The 20,421-nt window shown below is 46.7% G+C and overlaps 2 protein-coding genes across 3 annotated transcripts in view; one reads left to right on the top strand and one right to left on the bottom strand.

Moving 5' to 3' along the window:
* SNX11 (sorting nexin 11) overlaps positions 1-20,421 on the top strand; it is a 393,545-nt gene that overhangs the window by 116,032 nt on the left and 257,092 nt on the right. The gene's annotated exons all lie outside the window — the stretch shown is intronic.
* SKAP1 (src kinase associated phosphoprotein 1) overlaps positions 1-20,421 on the bottom strand; it is a 130,385-nt gene that overhangs the window by 109,170 nt on the left and 794 nt on the right. Inside the window, exons 2-3 of the mRNA XM_050328004.1 lie at positions 15,351-15,456; positions 5,910-5,935 (exon numbers count right to left, since the gene is read on the bottom strand). Coding sequence (XP_050183961.1) covers positions 5,910-5,935; positions 15,351-15,456 — 132 coding nt within the window. The remainder of the gene's footprint in view (positions 1-5,909; positions 5,936-15,350; positions 15,457-20,421) is intronic.

The following is a 20,421-nucleotide window of genomic DNA, read 5'->3' as shown; positions in this document are numbered from 1 at the left end:
CCTTAGGAAAACTGCAGCACACCCCTATTACACAAAACAAGTCCAGAAAACACAGTGGGTTCATTTGAGCAGGCTCTGCATCTCCAGCCCTGCACATCAGGCAATTTAGCCAATCTAATAATTAGACTATTTTATTAACTGCCCAAAGTGAGAGCAATAGAACTTGTTAACATTTCCCTCCCTGGCGCTCCCCAAACTGCTGTATATTCAACATCTTCCACTGACATTTTTATACCTCCTCCTTTGCTTCCTCCTGAGGAGTTTGGTGTGCTCTGACCTTCCCTGGGGAAGGACAGTGCTAAAGGTGACCAAAGAGGGCAAACCCTGCCCCAAGGAGTTACAATCGGGATGGGTTTCACAGGACTGGGGGTGACTCCGACACTCGGAACAACTTTGATTAATGAGCTCGAGATCTCCACGAAGCACCCAGTAATCCAAGCCAGGGAGCTACCCTCCGCTCTGCAAGGGGTTTTAAATCAATGGGCTGGTTTAAAAGGAGTTCAGGAAGCCCTCCTCATCAGCCTAATTCTTCTCAATAAAGGTCAGGGAAGTTTTGACATTAACTGCGGAGTAACCCAGGCACACCGTGAGTTGTGTTACCTGCCTTTCCAATCCTCTGATCAATTCTGCAAGCTCTTCAGTTGCTGGCTCTGAGGAAAGACTGAGAACAGTGAACTGGACTTTCTTTTCAAGAAACGCAGGAAAGGCCTTTTGTATTTTGTTCTGATGTAGCAACAGGAAATTCGATCAAGGATAAACATCTCTCCCTTAATTACTGTGTGCTCACAGCCAGCTAAACCTACTTCTGACCACTAAAACCACACCCAGAGGGTCACTGGAGCAGGTTGGGGCAAGAGTCCTGCTCCCAGTCCCATACTGGGACAGGCTGGATGTCAGGACTCTCCAATGCTCCACTTTTCTTGCCCATCCCATGGCCTCAATTCCCAGGTCCTTAAAAGATTTCAAAGCCTCATGAAATGGGGCTGAAATGGAAGTTGGTTTCTGGTTTGAACACTTGAAATGCCACAGCAACAGCTTCAAAGTACACACTTCTCTCGATTTTTCTATGTGTACATATAAATAAAATATATATTTAAATAAAGATGCAAACCCCCCACAATCCAGCCCTTCCCAGAGGAAAACCACTTGCTGCCTCCTACCCAGGACATTCTGCCAAGCAGAATGTTCTGTTCCCTCCTGCAGTCATTACTTCCCTCCCCAGATTTCTGCAATACCTCAGGTAGAGGAATAATTTATAAGCCCCCGTAAAAAAGCAAAGCTGAGCAGCTGCTCCGAGTTTGCAAAACTCTGGAACAGGAGGGATTTCACTGCTTAAAAAAAAAAAAAATATTGTCTGTGCACAGATTAGCTTAGCCCAGAATTTAATACACACAGAGGCAAAGAAGGGCACGGCCAGAGCTGCAGGAAGCAAAACCTCAGCGCTGCTAAAGGGACCTGTCACCAGTGCTGATGGCAAAGCTTGGCTTTTTTCACCTTAGAGAACACATCCCTTCGTGTGGATTCGGTTGAGGGCTCCAGGAGGCGTCCTAACAAAAGTTGTTTTGTTTTTCTTTTGGTCTCTGCGTGTTCTGGCACCTCCAGGGGTCGGGGCTGGTGACAGAGAGGGGGAATTCCACGCAGGGCAACGGGAGGGACACCCCAACAGCGGGTTCCAGGCACTGCCCAGGCAATGCTTTCCCCCTGGTGTTTCCAAGCACATCATAAATCCAGGCCGGGTTTCCGTGCCTGAACCCCGCTCTCCGCGGGGCCGGAGCCCCTTGGCACGGCGGCAAAGAGGGGTTTCTGTAAATAAAACTTATCCAAATCACCGGGCACCCCATTAATTCGGGAACACTCTGCCTCGGCTTCAAAGGGGATCCTTGCAGCCAAGACGGTGTTTTTGCTGCTTTAACGATTTGCTGCTTGTACTTGTCATAACTGCACGGGCCGAACGTGCCGGGCGGGGAGCAGCGCTCGGTTCCACCTCCCAGACGGAGTCGAGGCTTCAGAGAGGAAAACGACTCCCTAAATCTCCACCTGGAGCCTTTTGTGCCACGCCAGGTCACGAGAGGGAACTGCACACCCCCCCAGGTACCAACCCAGCCCCTGCACTGCCCCAGCACAGCCCTGGAGGACGCGCCGTGCAGGTGAAACCATCCACACCTCGGCTGAGCAGCGCATCCCACCAGACAAGCGGCCTGCTAAGACTTCCCACACCGTTATGTGCCCAATCCTTTCAGTGAACATGAAGGCTCCCATTGTAAGGTCCTGTTTTATCCCCATCTCCCTGCTCTGCACTGGTATTTATTGCTCCTCACTCCAGGCAGGTGACTTCTCCTGGGAGAAGCAGCAGATCTGGACCCAGCTCCCAGACACACCTCTAAATGCTCTCACCTTACACATCTTTTGAGCCTCAATTTTCCTAAATCTCATTTTATAACATCCTATATTAAAAATGTCCTAAATTACATTTAAAAATGGGAACAACTCTCTCTCTCTCTTGCGAGTTTTCACTACTTATGAATATTTTAAGGGACTCTACTATTCAGCAAACACACATACACAGCACTTCAGAGAAAGCCATTTGGGATGAATTTTTGATGGAAAAACAAAAGGGCTGTCATAAGCTCAGGGAAAATAAATCTGGTTTTATTCATCTATTTGGGGCTGTTCTCCTCAAAATAAAAGTAAAAAGTCATTGCCTCCCACTGCATCCACCAGGAATCATTTTAGTGAGAACAAGTACATGGAAATTAAGAGTTCTCTGGGCAAGGCTGTGCTAAGGGGACCCCCACCCAGGAGGAAGGGCCAGGTTATCCCCAGGAGGATTGGGAGTGATGATTCTTTGTCACACCCTGCGAGGGCAGAGCCACATTTCTCCATCTCTGACCATCTCTGTCTTCAAGCAGAATGTTACAGAGTCATTTGTGCTCCTGAGTGTCTCAAAATCATGGAATTATGGCATGGTTTGGGTTGGAAGGGACCCTAAAGATCATCTCATTCCACCTCCTGCCACGGGCAGGGACACCTTCCACTATCCCAGGTTGTTCCAAACCCCATCCAAACTGGCCTTCAACACTTCAAAAAATACTGTCTAGACATCAGTCAAAGTGAAATCAACCCCAAGCACTGTACAGACACCAGTGGTTTCATCTAACTCCCACCACACTGGATTTTTACACATCTTCTGGTTTGGGACTGGAGCGACGATTCAATGCAAATTCCCATTCCAGCAATGCCAAACCCCCAGCCCTGCCCCCACAGCTCTTCTTTAGCCCCACATACACCTTTTCCCCGTTTATCCCTTCCCTCTGCATTGCTCCCTGTCCTTCCACTCCCTTCCCAAACCTGCACCTCTCTGTCCCAGCCCCCTCTGCTCCGTCTGACACCGAGCCCTTGCAGTACCCCCGAACGGCCTCTCGCCGCTCCCTCAGACCATTCCTTCCCTCCCTGCCTCGCAAATCCAAGCTGTTGCAGAGCATTTCCCCTGCACTGATGAGGAGAGATGGAAAGAGCAGCAAGGACCCCGGGGGGGGGCTCCAGCTGAGCCGGGTCCTCTCCAGATTTTCTCTGCCAACTTCCCCGAGCTCTCTTCCTGCAGAGGGGAGGTTGCTGCAAGATGTGCATGAAATGTATGAAGTGTATGAAACACTTCCCACAGGCAGCCAGCCCTGCTCCAAAGGGCAGTATCAGGGCTCTGCTCAGAGGGCACCAAAGGAACAAGTTAAAAACAAGCTGCACACACTGCAGCCAACGTCTGGGATTGGGGCACAGCAGCTCCTGCTCCAGATCCCAAACCCTGTTCACTTCCACCCTCCTGAAGCCACACTCACAGACCCAAACCACCCTCCAGACCTGCCCTCCTGCTTCCTGCAGATTTTTGCTTAATGGGGACTTTCAAGACCAATTCTATTTCTTTCCCTCTATTCCTTTTCAGCAGGTTGGGGTGTTTGGAGTCATTGAGGTTTTGGTCCTCGGGGGGGATTTCACAGCAAGGCTTTGACTTCAAGGAGCTCAACTGCCTTTACCAGAAATGCCACAAGCTCTGCTTAAACCCTTGAGAAAACCCTTCACTAGATATTCCAAAGAAAATCCCAAACCTTCTTCAAAAGGAAAACCCAAAAAACTCTTCCTTTGCCACATCAAGCTGTTATTCAAATACTTTAAATATTTTAAAACTGCCCTGGCAGAGCAGCTAATTCACACCTGGGTTTCACAGTCCTCTTATCAAGATGTCCAGGCACACGAGGTTTATTTTTACTCATAAAGTCACCCCTGACTCTATTGTTCCCTGGCTCTTTTCCACCCAGAAGGCCCTGAGTTCTCACCATCACCTCTCCTTCCCCCAGCAAGGCCCACACACTGGAGTTCAGCCTCTCCAGGTGATGTCCAAGTCCATGTTTCCACCCTCAGATCCTCCTGTTTCCTTAGCACGTTTTTTCCTGACCAATATGAATTCCCAAGATGACGTGGGGGGCACATTTAGAGACACCTGAAGACCCAAACACTTGCCCAGGAATTCCTAGCAGGGATTTATGAATTAAACCCCTCTTTACAAATCTCTTCCTAATATCACTTAAGCTTCCAACTCCAGGAAAGAATAAAGACGATTTCAAAGGAACAAAAGCCTCCCTCTCCTCCACCCTTCCAATTGTGTGGACCCTCCCAATTTAAAAACCTAATTTTGAGCCTTTTATGTGCTCAAACCCTCTCTCCCTGGGCGTTTTTTTTTGGGGTTTTTTTAATTTTGCACACAGCTGTCTGTTGTACTTTCTCAAATGATGCCAGATGCTGGGTTCATCAACCCAACGCAGGAAAACAATGGTTTGAAAGCAATTAGAAGCACCGAGGCTGCACCGAGGCTCATATTAAAATGTGATAACACTGTTCTAGTGGGAATTGCAGCGCTGCTGCATTTCTGACATTTCTGTGCTGCCAGACAGGCAGGATGTGCTGGAAGTGGGCCCTGATGGAGGAGGTAACACACTGGAATTTATTCCTGGAGTAAATGAAGGATTAGCTGAGTTGGAACACTCGGAAGGGGTTTTATGGCTGTCTCAGCTCCCACGTTGTTTGAACACTGATCTGTCTGTGCTCGCCGTTGTTCCAGGAAAATTTAAGGAAAAAGGACAGTCCCACTGCTCCCTGTGCCTTGGCTGCAGCCAGGTTGGACCCAACAGCTCCAAAATCAGCAATTAGAGCTGAGCTCCACCAATCTGATACAGCCCAAGGAGCTCCAGGTCAGCTCCAAGCAAATACAGATCCATCAATTGGCCCTAATATGCAGGAGAAGCCACTGACAGGGCTTGTGACCCACAGGCACCCTGGAAAGTGTAAATCATCGCCCCCATTATTGAGGAAATGAAGATCAAAGTCACCATCAGGGTCTCCCAGCTTGTTAACAGACATAACAGGAGATGGTCACGGGCCTGGAAAATTTACAGCCCGGCCATGTGTCCACACCTGGAGGCTGATTGAGTTTCAAGTTCAGGTTAAACACGAGCAATGAGACTGGAGGTCACCCAGCAGCCTCTGCTCCCAAGCCAATGGTCCATGGGAATGCACTGCCCTCTCCAAACTTTAAAGCTTTTCTGGAGACAGAAGTTTTGCAGAAAAAAAAACTTCCTGGGCTTGCCCGGGACAATAAATTTATGCCAGAACCACACACATTGTATTCTTTGCTCTGCAGGGTAAGGAGAAATGAGCTTCTGCTGCTCAGCACCACAACCACCCCAGCTCCTCCTGCAGCCTTTGCCACTTTCCAGCCTCAGAACTGCCACACACAGCTTTAAATTCAGTTTAGACTCTTCTCCCTGTTCATTTTGGACAGAGAACACACACACCCAACCCCTCCTGCCCCCCAGGCTCATCCCAGTGAGAATTCCCCTCCTTCCCCCAGTCGTACTCACCTCGGGCTGGAAATGCCAAGTGGTACCTGAAAGACCAAAGAGAAAAAAGGGTCATAAGATACATTATTTTCTCAAAGGTTTGCTCCAGCCTGATGGATAAGTGACAGATGGGAGAATTCTGCCAGGAAGCCACAGAATGGGCAGGGAGCTCCAAGAGGAACTGTGAGGTCCCACATCCCTGTCCAAGCTCAGCTGGGATGGGGTTTGGAGCAACCTGGGCTCGTGGAAGGTGTCCCTGCCCATGGCAGGGGTGGGACTGGACGAGCTTTGAGGTCCCTCCCAACCCATTCCATGATTTTATGAACTTCCATCCAGTGGAAAAGGTCTCCTTCTCCAAACACAAAGATTTTGGTGACCTTTTGCTTCACAGCCTGAACGAAGGACTTTCAAAGGTCCCTTCCAATCCAAACCATTCTGTGAGTGTTTCCTTGTCCTCACCTCACACCTCCCCTCCAGCAGCAGCACCACAGAGGGCAACACACGCTCTGCCCACGCCTAAAGAAATTCCTTTCTCCCTCTCTCACACTTTGGGCACGTCTTGGGTTGAAATCAGAGTCATTTTAATAAAGGAACAAGCACTGGGGAGTTTTGGAAACAGATCAAGGACTGGGGATAAACCACAAAGTGACCCATTCACAGGCAAGATGTGTAACAAAGGGTTGGTCTATAGGCATTAGTGGCAAGAATCCAGTGTGTAAAAATCCAATCAATTTGTTTCCTCATTAAAAGCTTTCATGAAGAAAATGATTTAACACAAACATCCAAGCTACTGACACAGATTAATTAGAAAACAACAACGGAATTCTGATTAAGGGCATAATATTTATTTGACTTGTTTGCTTTGGACGAGAAAGAAAAATTAAGAACGTGCATAGACAGAAGAAACTTTGCTGGGAGACTGGGCTGGGTGATAAATAACAGCTGGACTGGAGGGGAAAGAGCCACACCACTGTGCTTTGGAGGGAGAAAGGGCTGCAGATTCCTCCAGGCCTTTGGATGCTCTTGGCAGTGGTTCCCGAATTTTACAAGGAGCTCTTTCCTCTCCCAAAGCCCAGAGAGGCAACACCACCTGCCCAAGGTCAGGGCAACCCCAACAGCAGCTCCAGCTTCCCCTTTCCAATCGGCATTACCTGTTACTCAACATTTATTTTAAGAACTCAATCATTATTCAACATCTGAGTTGAGGGATCTCCACCCCGGGCTCTGCCAGAGGTCCCTGCATCCCCCTCAAATCCACCAGCCCTGAGAGCTGAGATACTTTTGTCTCCTGAACAGACAAGGACAGCAAAAAAAAAAAAAAAAAAAAAAATCACTTCTCGGTTTTGTGAACTTTTGTCTCTTGTGCTTGAGAGACTGTCCTAATCTCCCCTGCACATGTTTTAGTGATAACATTTACTGCACTAGGACCAAAATGATTTTCTGTCACTTGTAATTCCAGTTCAATAAAAGTATAAGAGCTTTGTTTCTAACCTCTGTCATTTTTAATACAGTAAAATGGCTTAAAAAAATGTAAAATTGAGTTCCATTTCCTACCGGACCAGCAAGCCCATGTTAAGCTTCACTCTGATCAAATTTAAGGCAGGGGGGAAATACCAAAAACATGCTTTGCTTTTGCCTTATTTTTATTTTATTTATTTATTATTTTTTTAGCATAAGGAAACAGTCAAAAATTCTAATCTCATCAGATCAGGGTATGTCTTTAATCTCAAGCTTTGATCATTTGCACTCTGGAAAGGCTTAAGCAGAGAATGAAAGTTAGTTTAAAATTTAATCGGGAGTGGGAGGAAAATGGTCTTGTTCTTACAGAGGATGGAAGAGTAATGATCCAATTCCTTCCTCTGCCACTGACTGCATGGAAATCTTGAATAAATTACTGACCCTAAGAGTGTAGAAGGTACTGAAAATACCATGGCATCATATCCAAGTATTTTCACTCACAGCATTTTTTTTTCCACTGATGTTTTGTCCAAGGGAGGGTGGGGAAAGCACCACTTTGTGTTTCCCCTTCCTGCAGCCTCAGCCAAACACCAAGCTCTCTCCTCACCATTTTCAGGGGTGGCCAGAACATTCTTTTCTTTTTGTTCCTACAAGAAATGCAACTGTTTGGGCAAAACACCCATTTTTGCTTCAGCAGCCTCAGGGGTTAATTCAGAAACAGCCACAGCCCTGGGTCCTGTGCAGATAAAAATCAGAATAAAAGGTGTTTCTGTGCAGCAGAGGAGGAGGAACTGCCTCCAAAGTGCAGAGCTTGAGGCCAATTAACGTTTTTGTTCCCAATTAACAGAGCAGTGAGGAGCACGTTGCTCAACACACCCATCTGTGGGTAACAGGCACTTACACAACATTTCCTACTCCAGCTTTGCAGGTTTACCCTGAAAGTTGCAGCCTGGTAACATCTCCCAGCAAATAATTAAAAAATATACTGTAATTGCTCCACACACATCCCCCCTGAGCCAGCTTAACTCAGAAACCAAAGGCCTGCTCCTTCCTCAGCTGCATCTTTATTTTGGAAGTTATTTGCTCTGGGATCAGCTGGACGTTTTCATCCTTCAATAAACAATTTTTTTAGATCTCACAAACAACAGTAAAAGCTTCTCACTCGTTTTCTTGACCGGAAAGTTTGGGAATAGGAGAAGTATTTGATCATGTCTCGACTGTTTCTTTTAAGCACCTGATTAAAAAGGCTGCCATGCCCCAGAAATAATCCCCCAGGAAGAGAATCTGTTCAGGGCCAGGTTGGACAGGGCTTGGAGCCACCTGGGATGGTGGAAGGTGTCCCTGCCCCTGGCAGGGGGTGGGATTGGATGAGCTCTGAGGTCCCTTCCAACCCATCCCATCCCAGGATTCCACGGAATCCAAGAGCATCCAGCCCTGCCACAGGAAGGTCCAATTCACACACCAGAGCTTAGGACAGCAGAGGGAAAACGGGGCAAAGCTCCTGTCAGATGATGAACAACCTCGAGCAAAAACGAGCCCGCAGAGGAACCCACGGAGATTTTCAGTGCGTTACATGAGGGGAGGAACTCACCCAAAAACATCTCATTTCCACTACAAAGCCGAAGGACTCGTGTTGTGCTGCCAGGAGTGTAACCAGAGACACCCCATGAGCATTTCCCCCCTCACGGTTCCCAACAAAGCCCCCACCTCTCCCACCTCACGGGTTTGTTCTGCTCGAGAAACACCGACTGTTCCTCCCGATGGAGGAGCCTGGGAGGACCCACCCTCAGCAGGCAAAGAGGGGGACTCTGCCCTGGGAATGTTCATGCTCTTTGCTCCTCAAAAACACCCAGACTCCAGTTCTCAGCCCAGACCCCATCAAAACTGCAACTCCAGTGTGCAAGCAGAACTCAGGGGGAGTCACCACGAGGGAGAGCAGAAGGAAACGCTGCTGAAGAGGGCAAGGCAGTCACAGAGCAGGCAGGGCTGCCAGAAAGCCTCCTTCCCAACAGGAACCCTCTGCCCTCCAGCCTGGAAACAGAACTAAGGACCAGAGCCTTGGGCTGGGCTTCAGAAGGGAAAGCTGACTGCAGGACCTCGCTCATAAATCTCATCTTTCACTGCTTTGGAACAGGAGCCTCAGATTGGCACCTGAGAGGTTGGAAAATTAGGTTCTCCAAATCCTGCCCCTCCTTCCAGGTCTGCTGTGTGATGGATTCACCCTCAAGAGCTGGCTTTCCATAGCTCTGACCTGGGGACAGCGATGTTTCCTGGGCTGGCCAGGCAGAAACAGTCACTTTAACACTCCCATCACGTCACCAAGAGTGTTCAAACCAAGGAAACACAGAAATATCCCTTCTTGCTCCAAAAGGAAGGGCTGGTAGAGCCCTGGAACACACAGGGATGAAATTTCCCCCCAGGTCAGTATTTCTCCTGCCACACTGGGTGGCTGAATTTGCCCTCTGGTGCAAGCCCAGGACTTGTGTTTTCTTGGAACACCGAGAGAATTTGGGTTTCTTCCTACATTTCCACCCTTTACACAACTCAAGCAGATCTACCCCAGGCCCCTCATCCCCTGTTGTTGTCATGGGGAGAGTCCCAAATCCCATCAATGCCCAGAAATCCAGTAAATTCTATCATTAACACACGCCCTCCTCCCATCCACACGAAGTTGCTGACCAGCATCAGTAAATCAGGCATCAAACCTGATCCATTTGGGGCCAGAAGAAAAAAAAAAAAATCACTGTCTGAAATCTCAGTGTTATGCAGGGGGTCAAACTTGATGGGTATAATAGTCTCTTTGCAGTCTCTAAAAGTCTAAACCCCACTTTCCTCTCAGACTCAATTGCAGCAGGAACCATAAAATAAAGTCAGGTTTCAATCAAATTTCCTGTATTTTCCTGTCCAATTAAGAACACTAATACCACCACAGATGTTATTAAGTTAGATATTTTGAGACAGTCTAATTTGTTTGGTGCACAGTGTTCGTTGGGTTTTAATGTTTGGAGGAAATAAAAAAAAATATAATAAAAAAAATAAAAATCAATGCTCTACAAGATTTCGAGCAGGAAAAAAAAAACAAACAAGATGAAAATGGGATTGGGGAGCTCACCATTAGCAAAATCAGTTACAAACCACTTCAAATGCATTTCTCAGCTAAATGTTACACAGAAGCAGCAGCGATGCAAAGACTCTGGTTACACGGCTTCAATCACTTCCAGTCCTCAGGTTTCAGATTAACAATGCATCCACCAGGAAATGGAGGGGGAAAACAGGGGTAATTTTATCAGCTGGGCTGGAAAACGATGCAAATTATGGCCAGGAGCCCGAGCCAGGAGGCACCAAAGTGCATTAGGGACAGAGGAGCGGCCACGCCGCCCCCAGGTAGAAAAGCAGGTGGGGTGGGACAGAGCTGGCCTGAATTTGTGCCACAAACCCCGTCCTGAGATTACAGCATAAATTGGGAACATCCTCCCAGCCACTTGAAAAAGAAATCCAATCAGCAGGGTCAGTATTAAATGTGACTGCTGGGAACTCCAGGAATGCCTGGAGATGCTCGCAGATGGACGGGGCAGGCTCAGCAGAGGCTTCAGATCTCCATTAACACCAGCTGGGGTCCCCAGAGCAGCTCCCCCACCCCAAAGAGCACCACATCTCCCCACACAGAGGGGAAAACAACTCGAGCAGCTCATTTTGAGGCTGAAAAATGCAAATTAATCTCCCAACTGCTCGGCACTGAAGTGACAGGGACTTGCCTTTTTTTTTTCTTAGTGGTTTTTTCTTTTTTCCTTTCAGAATAAATCTGTATTTAATGGGCAAAGAAAGTGTGAATGAAATCCTGCTCAGCAAGATCGTTTCCTTGCTGAGCAAATAAATTTCAGCTCTCTGAAGAACATGAAGGAGGAGAACAGCACTTTGCCTAATTAAGGACAATGTGGTGGGGCTACAGTCCAGCCCTGGCATTAATGTGCTGAGCTCAATTATCTGCCCATCAGGTCACATCCTTAAATTCCTTTTTATCTTGGTATCACACATTATTCAGCGTAATGAGTTTAATATTGGGAGGAATTACAGGCAGTACATTTACCCTAATGAAGCAAAATTACCCTGAAATCGCATTTTCTTTAATTTCAATCTTAAAACTTTCAAAGAAGGTTGAAAATTGAAGTAATAAATGGAGTTAATACGGGCAGAAGTTTATTAAAACAGGCCTGTTTTCTCCCCAAAACCAACCATTTCTGCAGCTCAGATTGAAGGAGGGCATGGAAACATGTCCCCAGGCACCAGGAGCATCTCAGACCCCTCTGGATTCTGCTCAGCCTTGAAACAGTTCTCTTTTATTTCTCTTTTTTGTTTTTGCTCCCTAATAAGTCAACTCCTCTTCCACTTTCTTATATGGAAGTCCTGGCCTGGTAATTTTTTTCCTAATAATCTCTTTATATTTATTTTTATATGCATTTATCTATATTTTCCATATTTATATATTTCATGTATTGTATAATATATTATAATATCTATTATTATATACTTTGTAGTCTTTATATATCATATATAAATATAAATGTTTACATAAACAAATGTGAGTTAACTGAAATATATTCATATTCTATTATACAAGAGATTAGATTACAATATATTTACATTTAAACTTTTTGTATTTAAATAAAATTTAAAATGAAATTAATATGTATATAAAATATATTGTATAACATAAATACATATATTTGTATTACACATGTGAGTCAGGTATCCCATGCATCCCAGGTGTCAGACAGCTGGGAACAGCAGCAACATTCAGGGAACAACCTGGGACAAACCCTTGGCACCCACAGACAAAGAGAAGCCATTGACAGCTTTTTAGGGGGGTTCTAGAAGACAAGCACAACCCTTCCCCCAGCACCACATCCTCCCCCCCTCAATGCAAAGCTGCTTTTTAAGCAGGTTTCACCCCTCACAAACACTTTGTTTTCCCAGTCAGAGCTGGAGTAAAGCCCTCAGTCTACAGTCAGAGCACAGAACTGTGTGAGATCCTCATCCCTCACACTGATAATTCCTGGGGACCAAGCCTCCAGCTGTGCTCTGTGGCTTCTCCTGGATGCCAGGGAAAGCAATTAAAAAAAAAAAAGGCAAATTATTGACAAAACGGTATCAAATAGAAACAGAAATATCCATTTAGGCAGCTCAACTGAAAATTTAAAGTGTCCCTGCTCATTACAGAGGACTTCAAAGATCCCTCCCAGCTCAGACTATTGCATGAAAATCAAAGATATGAGGAAGAAAAATTGCCAGGCCAGGGTTTCTATGTAAGAAAGAGGACTAGCAGGGAGGGAAGAAAAAAAGAGAAATAAAAGAGAACCGTTTCACCCCAACAGTGCACTTTAAATAACCAAATGGATTCTGAAAGTAAAGCAGCACAGGGGCTCATAACTCAGCCTTGTGGCGACAGCCTCCCCACAGCCACCTCCTGCACGGCCTCAGACACGGCTCCTCCAGCAAAACCAGCAGGAACAGCCCAGGCTGCCTCCAAAAAATCCGATAACCTGCGGCCACCACCCAACCCCGACCTCCCACGCTGCCCCAGCCAGACGGGAACCATCCATCCTGCCAGGTAGCACGTGGAGACACAAAGCCCAGGCACTTGTTCACATCACAGCCATCCCTGACCCTCCTGGAGGGGGAATGTTACGAGGCCACGGGGAGAGGAGCCACATAAAGACCCGACAGCCAAGTTACAGGCGCGGTTATTGAGCCTGGCTCGGGACAATCGCCCGAGGTGAAGCTCTTCCCGCTCGCAGACGCACGTGTCTCTCCCCAGCAGCTGAGCACTTCACTCATGTCCATTCTGGAGCCAAAGAATAAACCCTACACACCCCAGCGAGGGCTGCTGGGGGGAGGCAGGAGCTTCCTGCAGACAGAGGCTGATGATTTCCTGCACACCCGCCACAAAAGCCACAGGAAGCTCCCCGAGGAGACAAACCCGGCCCCGAGAGCAAGACCTGCTCAGATCCTTTCAAATAAAACCAGCCAGTCATCGTTACAGTAATCTCCCACCACAAATCATGGCGTTAATGACTCGGGGCAGGACAAGGACGTTCATATCCTCAGCTCTCCCCCTCTCCAAATGCCCCCGAGCAACGAAAACCCAGTCAGAAATCAGGGTCTCTGCTCGAGGGCCTCGCCCTCCCCTCCACCAGTACCAGCCATTTATTTCAATAAGCAACACGACTGGGGCCCCAAATATTAACCTGAGCATCCAGGAGGGATCTCACATCCCCTCTCCTGATGCAAAGGCTGCTTCGCCAACCCCACTGCCTTTTTTTTTTTTTTGAGGTGATTTGGTTCTAAAGGTTTTATCCCAAACTGTACCTTTAGGCTGAGAAAGGGCTAAGAGTCAAGGCTGAGTCACAGCATCAGCCCCAGGACCCAAAGGGCTGCTCCTTTTTGAGCAAATCAAAGCCAAACAACCTCTGGGAAGCCAGAAGTCCAAGGAACAACAGCCAGAGCAGGACCTTATCCCATTTCTCAAGCCCCACTCCCAGCTCTAACAGTACATGAAGGCAGACCACCTACTCCAGGAAGCAAGAACAGCCCAGAGCTCCCAGGTTTGCCAGCTGCCTCACACATTGATTGAGTTTCATGCTATTTGGGTTTAATTCATTAAAACCAGACCTAAAGGTGCATTTTATGGACACACAGAGTTGTCCCTTGGAAAGCCGAGTGCTCTCAGGACACTTCAAAAACAAAAAACCAAAAAAATCCTCCTTGATGTCTGAATACTTCAGAATTCTGCTTATTTAACTTTTCCTATCCAAGATTACTGGGAATAGGAATTTTTCAGAGGAATCACACCAATAAACAGGCAGTCGAGCCCTTTTCCTGCAGTACTACAGGACACTGCTACACCCCCAGCCCCCCTTCTTCCACTAGATAAGCTCCAGCCCTGTTTTCCAAAGGTTTCCATCTTCTGCATTCAGCTTGTTTCAATTATTCAGGGCAACCCAGGCTGATAATTACACAGTCCCGAGCTGCTGAGTAAAACTGATGCTTAATTAGCCAGCAGGAAAGATCGATTAAGATCCAGCAGGGTATCTTGCAAAGTTCTTCAGTGGGACTGCAGGGAATAAAGTCTGGCTGTGCCCTTCCAAAGGATAAAATTCTCCTCTTCTCAGGGACTCGACAGCAGTTTTATTTAAACTGGATGCTCAGCTCAGTCAGCCACCCTGAGCTTTATTGTCAGGCCTCAACATCGAGTGACACAACTCATAGCTCGTAACTAGAGCATTAACAGCAAGCTCTGGATCACATTTCTGGCCAAAAATATAATGCAGCTGAGACTGAAAGTTTTAGTTAAGCTTTGAGCAGCCTGATTTTTTTTTGTTGTTGTTGTTGTTCCTCAATTTTCCCTCAGAACAATAGGGGGAAAAAAAATTAGATTGCTTCATTCATTTCTCCAAATGATGCATCTCATGTTCTAATTCAGGACTGGAACAGTCCTGAGGACACGAGGCTTTAAAATGCAGGTCTGACCTGGGTTCTAAGTCAATAAATCCTCTTCATTCCTTTTTACTCTATCAAAGTCCAGACAATCCATTTTTGAGCTCAGGAGCCCCCTGTGAAATAGGTACTTTGAGCAGCAAGTCCACAGCACGAATCTCTGCTCACTGTATTGATTTACCCACAGACTTAAGTGATGGATTTGCTCCACAAAATCCTCTCTGGAACAAGGGAGAAGGAAGAAAAGGAGAGGCTCAGAGACCCATCTGAGGAGAGCTGCACATCCACAGCCCGAGGCATCATTTTTGACTTCAAAATGCAGAAATTCCCAACAAAATAACGACAGTTTTTCAGACAACCACAAAGCTGATTGATTGGGAGCGTTAAAAACCAAGCCCTGAACGTCCACGAATTTTCAAAGCATGGGCCAACTACACCAGCACAAGGTACCCCAAGACATGCCACCATTCTGAAGCACTTTGATTAGAGAGTAACTCAGAGGGCACCAACCTGGCTTTGACTTTCTGGAAGCCCAAAAGGATGACGTCCCTCTGCTCCCTGGCTTCAGCACTCAAGTTTTCATTCTGCAGCCCCTCTGCCAGGTAGTCTTCAGCATCTGGGGAAGAAGGAACTGCAGGTTAAAACTCAGAGGTCCCTGCTCTTGCCTAAGAAACCCTCAAGCTGAGGAGCCCTCGAGGCACCACACCAGTCTGAGCTAAAGACTCGAGTCAGTCTGAAGGCTTGATCTGGAGAAGTGAAGCCATGGAAGTGATTAAAGAGGATCTAAATACTGCATGTGATGGCAGAGCTTCTCTCTGGTTGCAACACTGTAAGGCAAATAAACAAGTGAGAAGAAACCCCCAAGCAGATGAGAGGATGAGGAAGGTGAAGGGAAACACGACCAGACCAAGTTCAACTCCACCTGCCTCTGTGCTGCCCCAAGCCCTAAACATCTGCTGCTGGGGAAGGCTTTTGGCATTCAAGACACCAAGAAGTGGCTCTCCCATTCAGGGAGGATCCAAAGCATTCCTAAAACAAGTGCAAGATATCCAAAGACACTCCAAAATCACCCTGATCTGTGATGTTCACAAGGCCAAGCCCTGAAAACCAGGCTGGCTGTGTCACAGCATGGGTTGTCCTGCAGGGCTGTGGCTGGAACCCTGCACCCCCTGCCTGCTCAAAGAGGCAGCCAGACAAAAGCAAATACAACATTCTCCCACCTGGAAACCACATCCATACACAGAAATCCAACCTGAACTGCCAGACAAAAGGATTAAGTGCCTTCTATTTGCATAAATATTTATGTTCTTCACAGGAAGCTGAAAAAAAATAAACCAACAAACTGGTGGCAAACAAAACAGTCCCACTCACACCTGCTCTGTGCAGAACACCAGCCCCGTGCTTTACTTTCCCTTTAGCAGAGAAAAGATTGGCTTCAAAGCTCTGGTGTTGTACATCCACAGGCCCCTCCAACCTTTAACTCCCACCCCACGCTGTGCCACTAATGTCAGTTTAATATCCTGCTTGCAAGACGTCCAGCTCCTTCTGCTTCAGCTGCCAGGCCAGTGCCAGCACTGTTTAGCACACCCCAGGAACCTGCACAGCTCCTCCACCTGCAAGCACGTCTCAAGATCAAAATGCCACAGGAAAAATGAAGTTTTTCTGCTCAAATTCTGATCCCTCATTTCTTTTTGCTGTCTGTTCGTGATGTACTCAAAGGTTTAGAGCAGGGGAGGGGAAAAAAAAAAAAAAAAAAGGAGGTGTTTAAAGTGAAGAGCACAAGGAAGGAGGTGGAGGGGGACCAAGGCTGATGCTTGGGCATCCCCCAGGAACAGGGCCCTCCTCCTTGTCCTCAGAGGGGCAGGGACACTCAGCTCTGCCCACAGCAGCCTGGGAAGGAGGAGTGACTCCAGATCCTAACACTTGTCTCCACTGCAGCCCAGTTCTCCTTTTGGGGTTTATTCAGCTGAAAGCACCAGTTGCCATGGGAGCACGTGCTAATTACCACATTTCTGCCAAGTGCAGATTCCCTCCAGGTCCTCACCAGCTCCTGCCTGTTAACACAAATTCACTGCTAGCAATTTAACCCCGGGTCCCCTGCCTGGGGTAAGACACCGGCTTTGCCAATCCCAGGCCAACCTTCTAATCCTGAGGCTCAGATTCATTTTCAGGTCCTCCCTCTGCAGTTTTAATTGCACACCCAAGGTGTTGCACCAGCTTCAGACAGGTCTAAAGACCCTGGGGCTTAAATCACAAATGCCATAGAGAGCACCCAAGTGCATCTGTCTAAGCACAAAGAGTAGATCCTGCTCTGAGAAGCCTCCTAAGAACAGATGAGGCTGAGGGGACAATTTATTATATTCAAGCATAAAAACAAGGCAGTAGAAATGGCCCAGCAAGAGAAGCTGCACACAGGAAAAAATACAGTTTTGCCACAGTGAGAGAACAAGCGAGGAAAACAAACTGCTCCCAGAACTGCTGCAAATCCCAGTTCCACCCCTGTGTCATTTTTAAGATCAGATTAACTCCATGAGTACACGATTAGCCCTAATACAGCATTTACTTACTGGGATGTCAGCCCAGATCAGCTGCTGGATAAGTTATAGCAGAAGCAGGGTCACTTCTGCAAAGCAGGCAGAGCCCCTTTCCCAGCCAGCCACTGTGTTTATAGCAGCAGGAAATGAAAAAGAAAGCCTAACCATAAACTCTCCAAGTGGATCAGGAAGAGCAATATGTAAGCAGCTCTAGAGTAAATCACCCTAATGTTGGTTTTACTGCTTGTCAGTAACATTATATTCTTGATGTTTATAGATTGCTCTCTGCGATCCACTCTGAAAGTTTACAGGGCTCTCCTCTTCATTTCCTGAGGCTAAAAAGGTAAGAGAAGGGGGAAAAAAAATAGTGGAGATTTCATCAAGTGTTTCAGGGGAGCTTCTAGAGGTGATTGCAGTTATCCACTTTAATCCTGCAGGAGATGCACAGCATCCTAAGAATTATGTCACAAGCACTGAAGTCCAGGTAGTAAATAACCTTTTAATGGCAGCACTAAATTCTGGGAGTTAATCAGCACTCAATGAGCAGAGCTGAAAGGTATTAAGATGCCACGTGTATTCTCTCCGTGCACACACACATTCAGTTGGTTTTTTACTCTTTTCTGCTCCTCTGCCATCAGAAATCCTACACTCCTTGTGCAGTGGAACCAGTCCCACAGGACCCATGGAAAATAATCCTAAGACAACCCAGTCTGTTCCAACACTTACTTGATGCTTCACACAATCCCTCCTGCAGTTTATCACCCCAGCTGGCTGGGAAAAATGAGTTTAAAAAGGGGGTTAGGACACCTATCAACACTGAGAGCACAGATACCTTGAGCTTCCCTGGGACTGCATTAACATTTCCAGGATGTGTCCCAAAACAGGCAGGGATTTGGAAGCTTGGTTTTATCCTCTCATCCCACTTTGTCTAAATAAATCTGTGAGCTGTCGCACACAGCGTTTCTTGAGGCTTTTCTGGAAGCCCAAGAAAGGATGTTTTAACTGTGAAACAACATTTTACAGATGAGCCTTTCGTGGGGCTGAGTGAGAGGAGACCTTGGGAACAGAAGGAACCTTCATCCACCCTCCTGCAGAGGACTCAGGGGGACAACTCCCCACGCAAGGGACAAGAGAGGAACTGAGAACACCTTCCCAAACTTTCAGCTTCCAAATCTCAACCTTAGTTCTTCAATATTTAAATTTTGGAGCTACTCACGATGCTGCTGACCGGGGCTTTATCAGCCCTCACCAAAGAGCATTTCAGTGCTTATTTTTCAAACAGCTCTGTGCAGCAGGGGCAGCACCTACTTGGTGCTCCTGGTGCCCAAACTCCAAGAGGAAAGCAGCTTTCCAGACCTACCACCTGAAATCAGGAGGCTCCAGAAGGCAGGTGAAGGGCAGGCAATCTGATTGACTTTGCTGCTCCGAGCAAAAGCGGCAGCACTGTGTTTGTCAGAGATATATCACATTTTCAGAACCGCTCTGTCAGCCTTCAGAAGGAATCTGTGCTAGCAAATATGAAACACTCTTTAAAAAAAAAAAAAAAAAGGCAGCTGGAAGAGAGACCTGACTGAGCCAAAAGTGAAACTGTACAACTAACAGTGTAAATAATAATAAAGTGTAAATGAAATTTAAATTGCTTGTTACAAGGTGGGCCTTAAAGCAATAATTGCTGCAACCTGATCTACTCATAAGCAGACAGTGTTTAGGAGGGTTGCAGAATAGCACATTGTGCTGGCTCCAAGCACTGCAACCTCAGACATGCCTTATTTGACAAACACAGAACCCTCAGGAGGAAGCCTTTGAGGACCTGTAGCACACAAACAGCCCTGCACTACAGAGCAAACGTTAAAACAAGGAAGTAGGTGTTACTGCCTCCTGTCTTCATCATTTCTGTTTGAAATACAAGAGTTCTCATGCTCATGCAGTTTGGATGCATACATATAAATATATATACAAACATCCAATCTGTATATATATATACACATCCAATCTGTATATATATATACACACATCCAATCTGTATATATTTTTATATATATGTATAAATAAAATAGAATAATTTGGGTTGGAAAGGACCTTAAAACTCATCCAGTCCCATCCCCTGCCATGGGCAGGGACACCTTCCACTAGCCCAGGTTGCTCCAACCTGGCCTTGGACACTTCCAGGGATCCAGGGGCAGCCACAGCTTCTCTGAGCAACCTGTGCCAGGGCCTCCCCACCCTCATAGGGAAGAATTTCTTCCCCAAATCCAATCTACTCTGACAGTTTGAAGCCATTCCCCCTTGTCCTGTCACTCCTAACTCCTGTAAATCATCTCTCTCCATGTTCCTTCATGTACTGGAAGGCCACAATTAGGTCACCCCAAAACCTTCTCTTCTCCAGGCTGAGAACATATAAAATATAAAATTATAAAATAATAAATAAAATATATTTAAATATACAAAATATATATAAAATACATCATTCCCAGCCTGCAGAGCTGGAAGCCTCCTCAGCCACTGGAAGGCCTCAAGACTATACAGATTGTTAAGACACAGCAAGTTTGATCCAGAGGTATGTGACATGCAATTAATCTCCATTCATAGCCTGCTCTACCTGTCAGCAAACAAAGGCTGAGCTTTAGAAGGAGATCTGAAGCCTTCAATTAAAAACAGTCAGCTAACAAGAAAATAATCTAAGTTAAAGGAAGGTGGCAGGTGCAGAAATGAGTTGTTTACAAAAGTGTCAGCCCTGAACAATAAAGTGCTGCACATCAAAAATGTGAAAGGGTGAACTTCAGCAGAGCCCCCGTGATTAAAAACCAGAGGAGAAAACCTCCACCTACATCTGGGGGAAGACACAAAGCATTTGGGAGTGAGCTTTGACAGGCTTGGAGGCTCCACACTGACCAGGAGTTATCCTGCAGCTTGGGATGAGCACCCAGTGCTGGCAGGAGCTGCTGCAGCAGGAAATGCGAGTTCAAAGGCCCAAACCCAACTGCTCTGAGCAGTGAGCAGCACAACCTTATCAGCCCCTTCCTTCCCACCACCCACCCCGGCAGCAG

This window comes from Myiozetetes cayanensis, unplaced genomic scaffold (genome assembly GCF_022539395.1).
Source record: "Myiozetetes cayanensis isolate MyiCay16 unplaced genomic scaffold, myiCay2020 scf35, whole genome shotgun sequence".
Lineage (NCBI taxonomy): Eukaryota > Metazoa > Chordata > Aves > Passeriformes > Tyrannidae > Myiozetetes > Myiozetetes cayanensis.
This window is presented reverse-complemented; position numbering and strand designations above follow the sequence as displayed.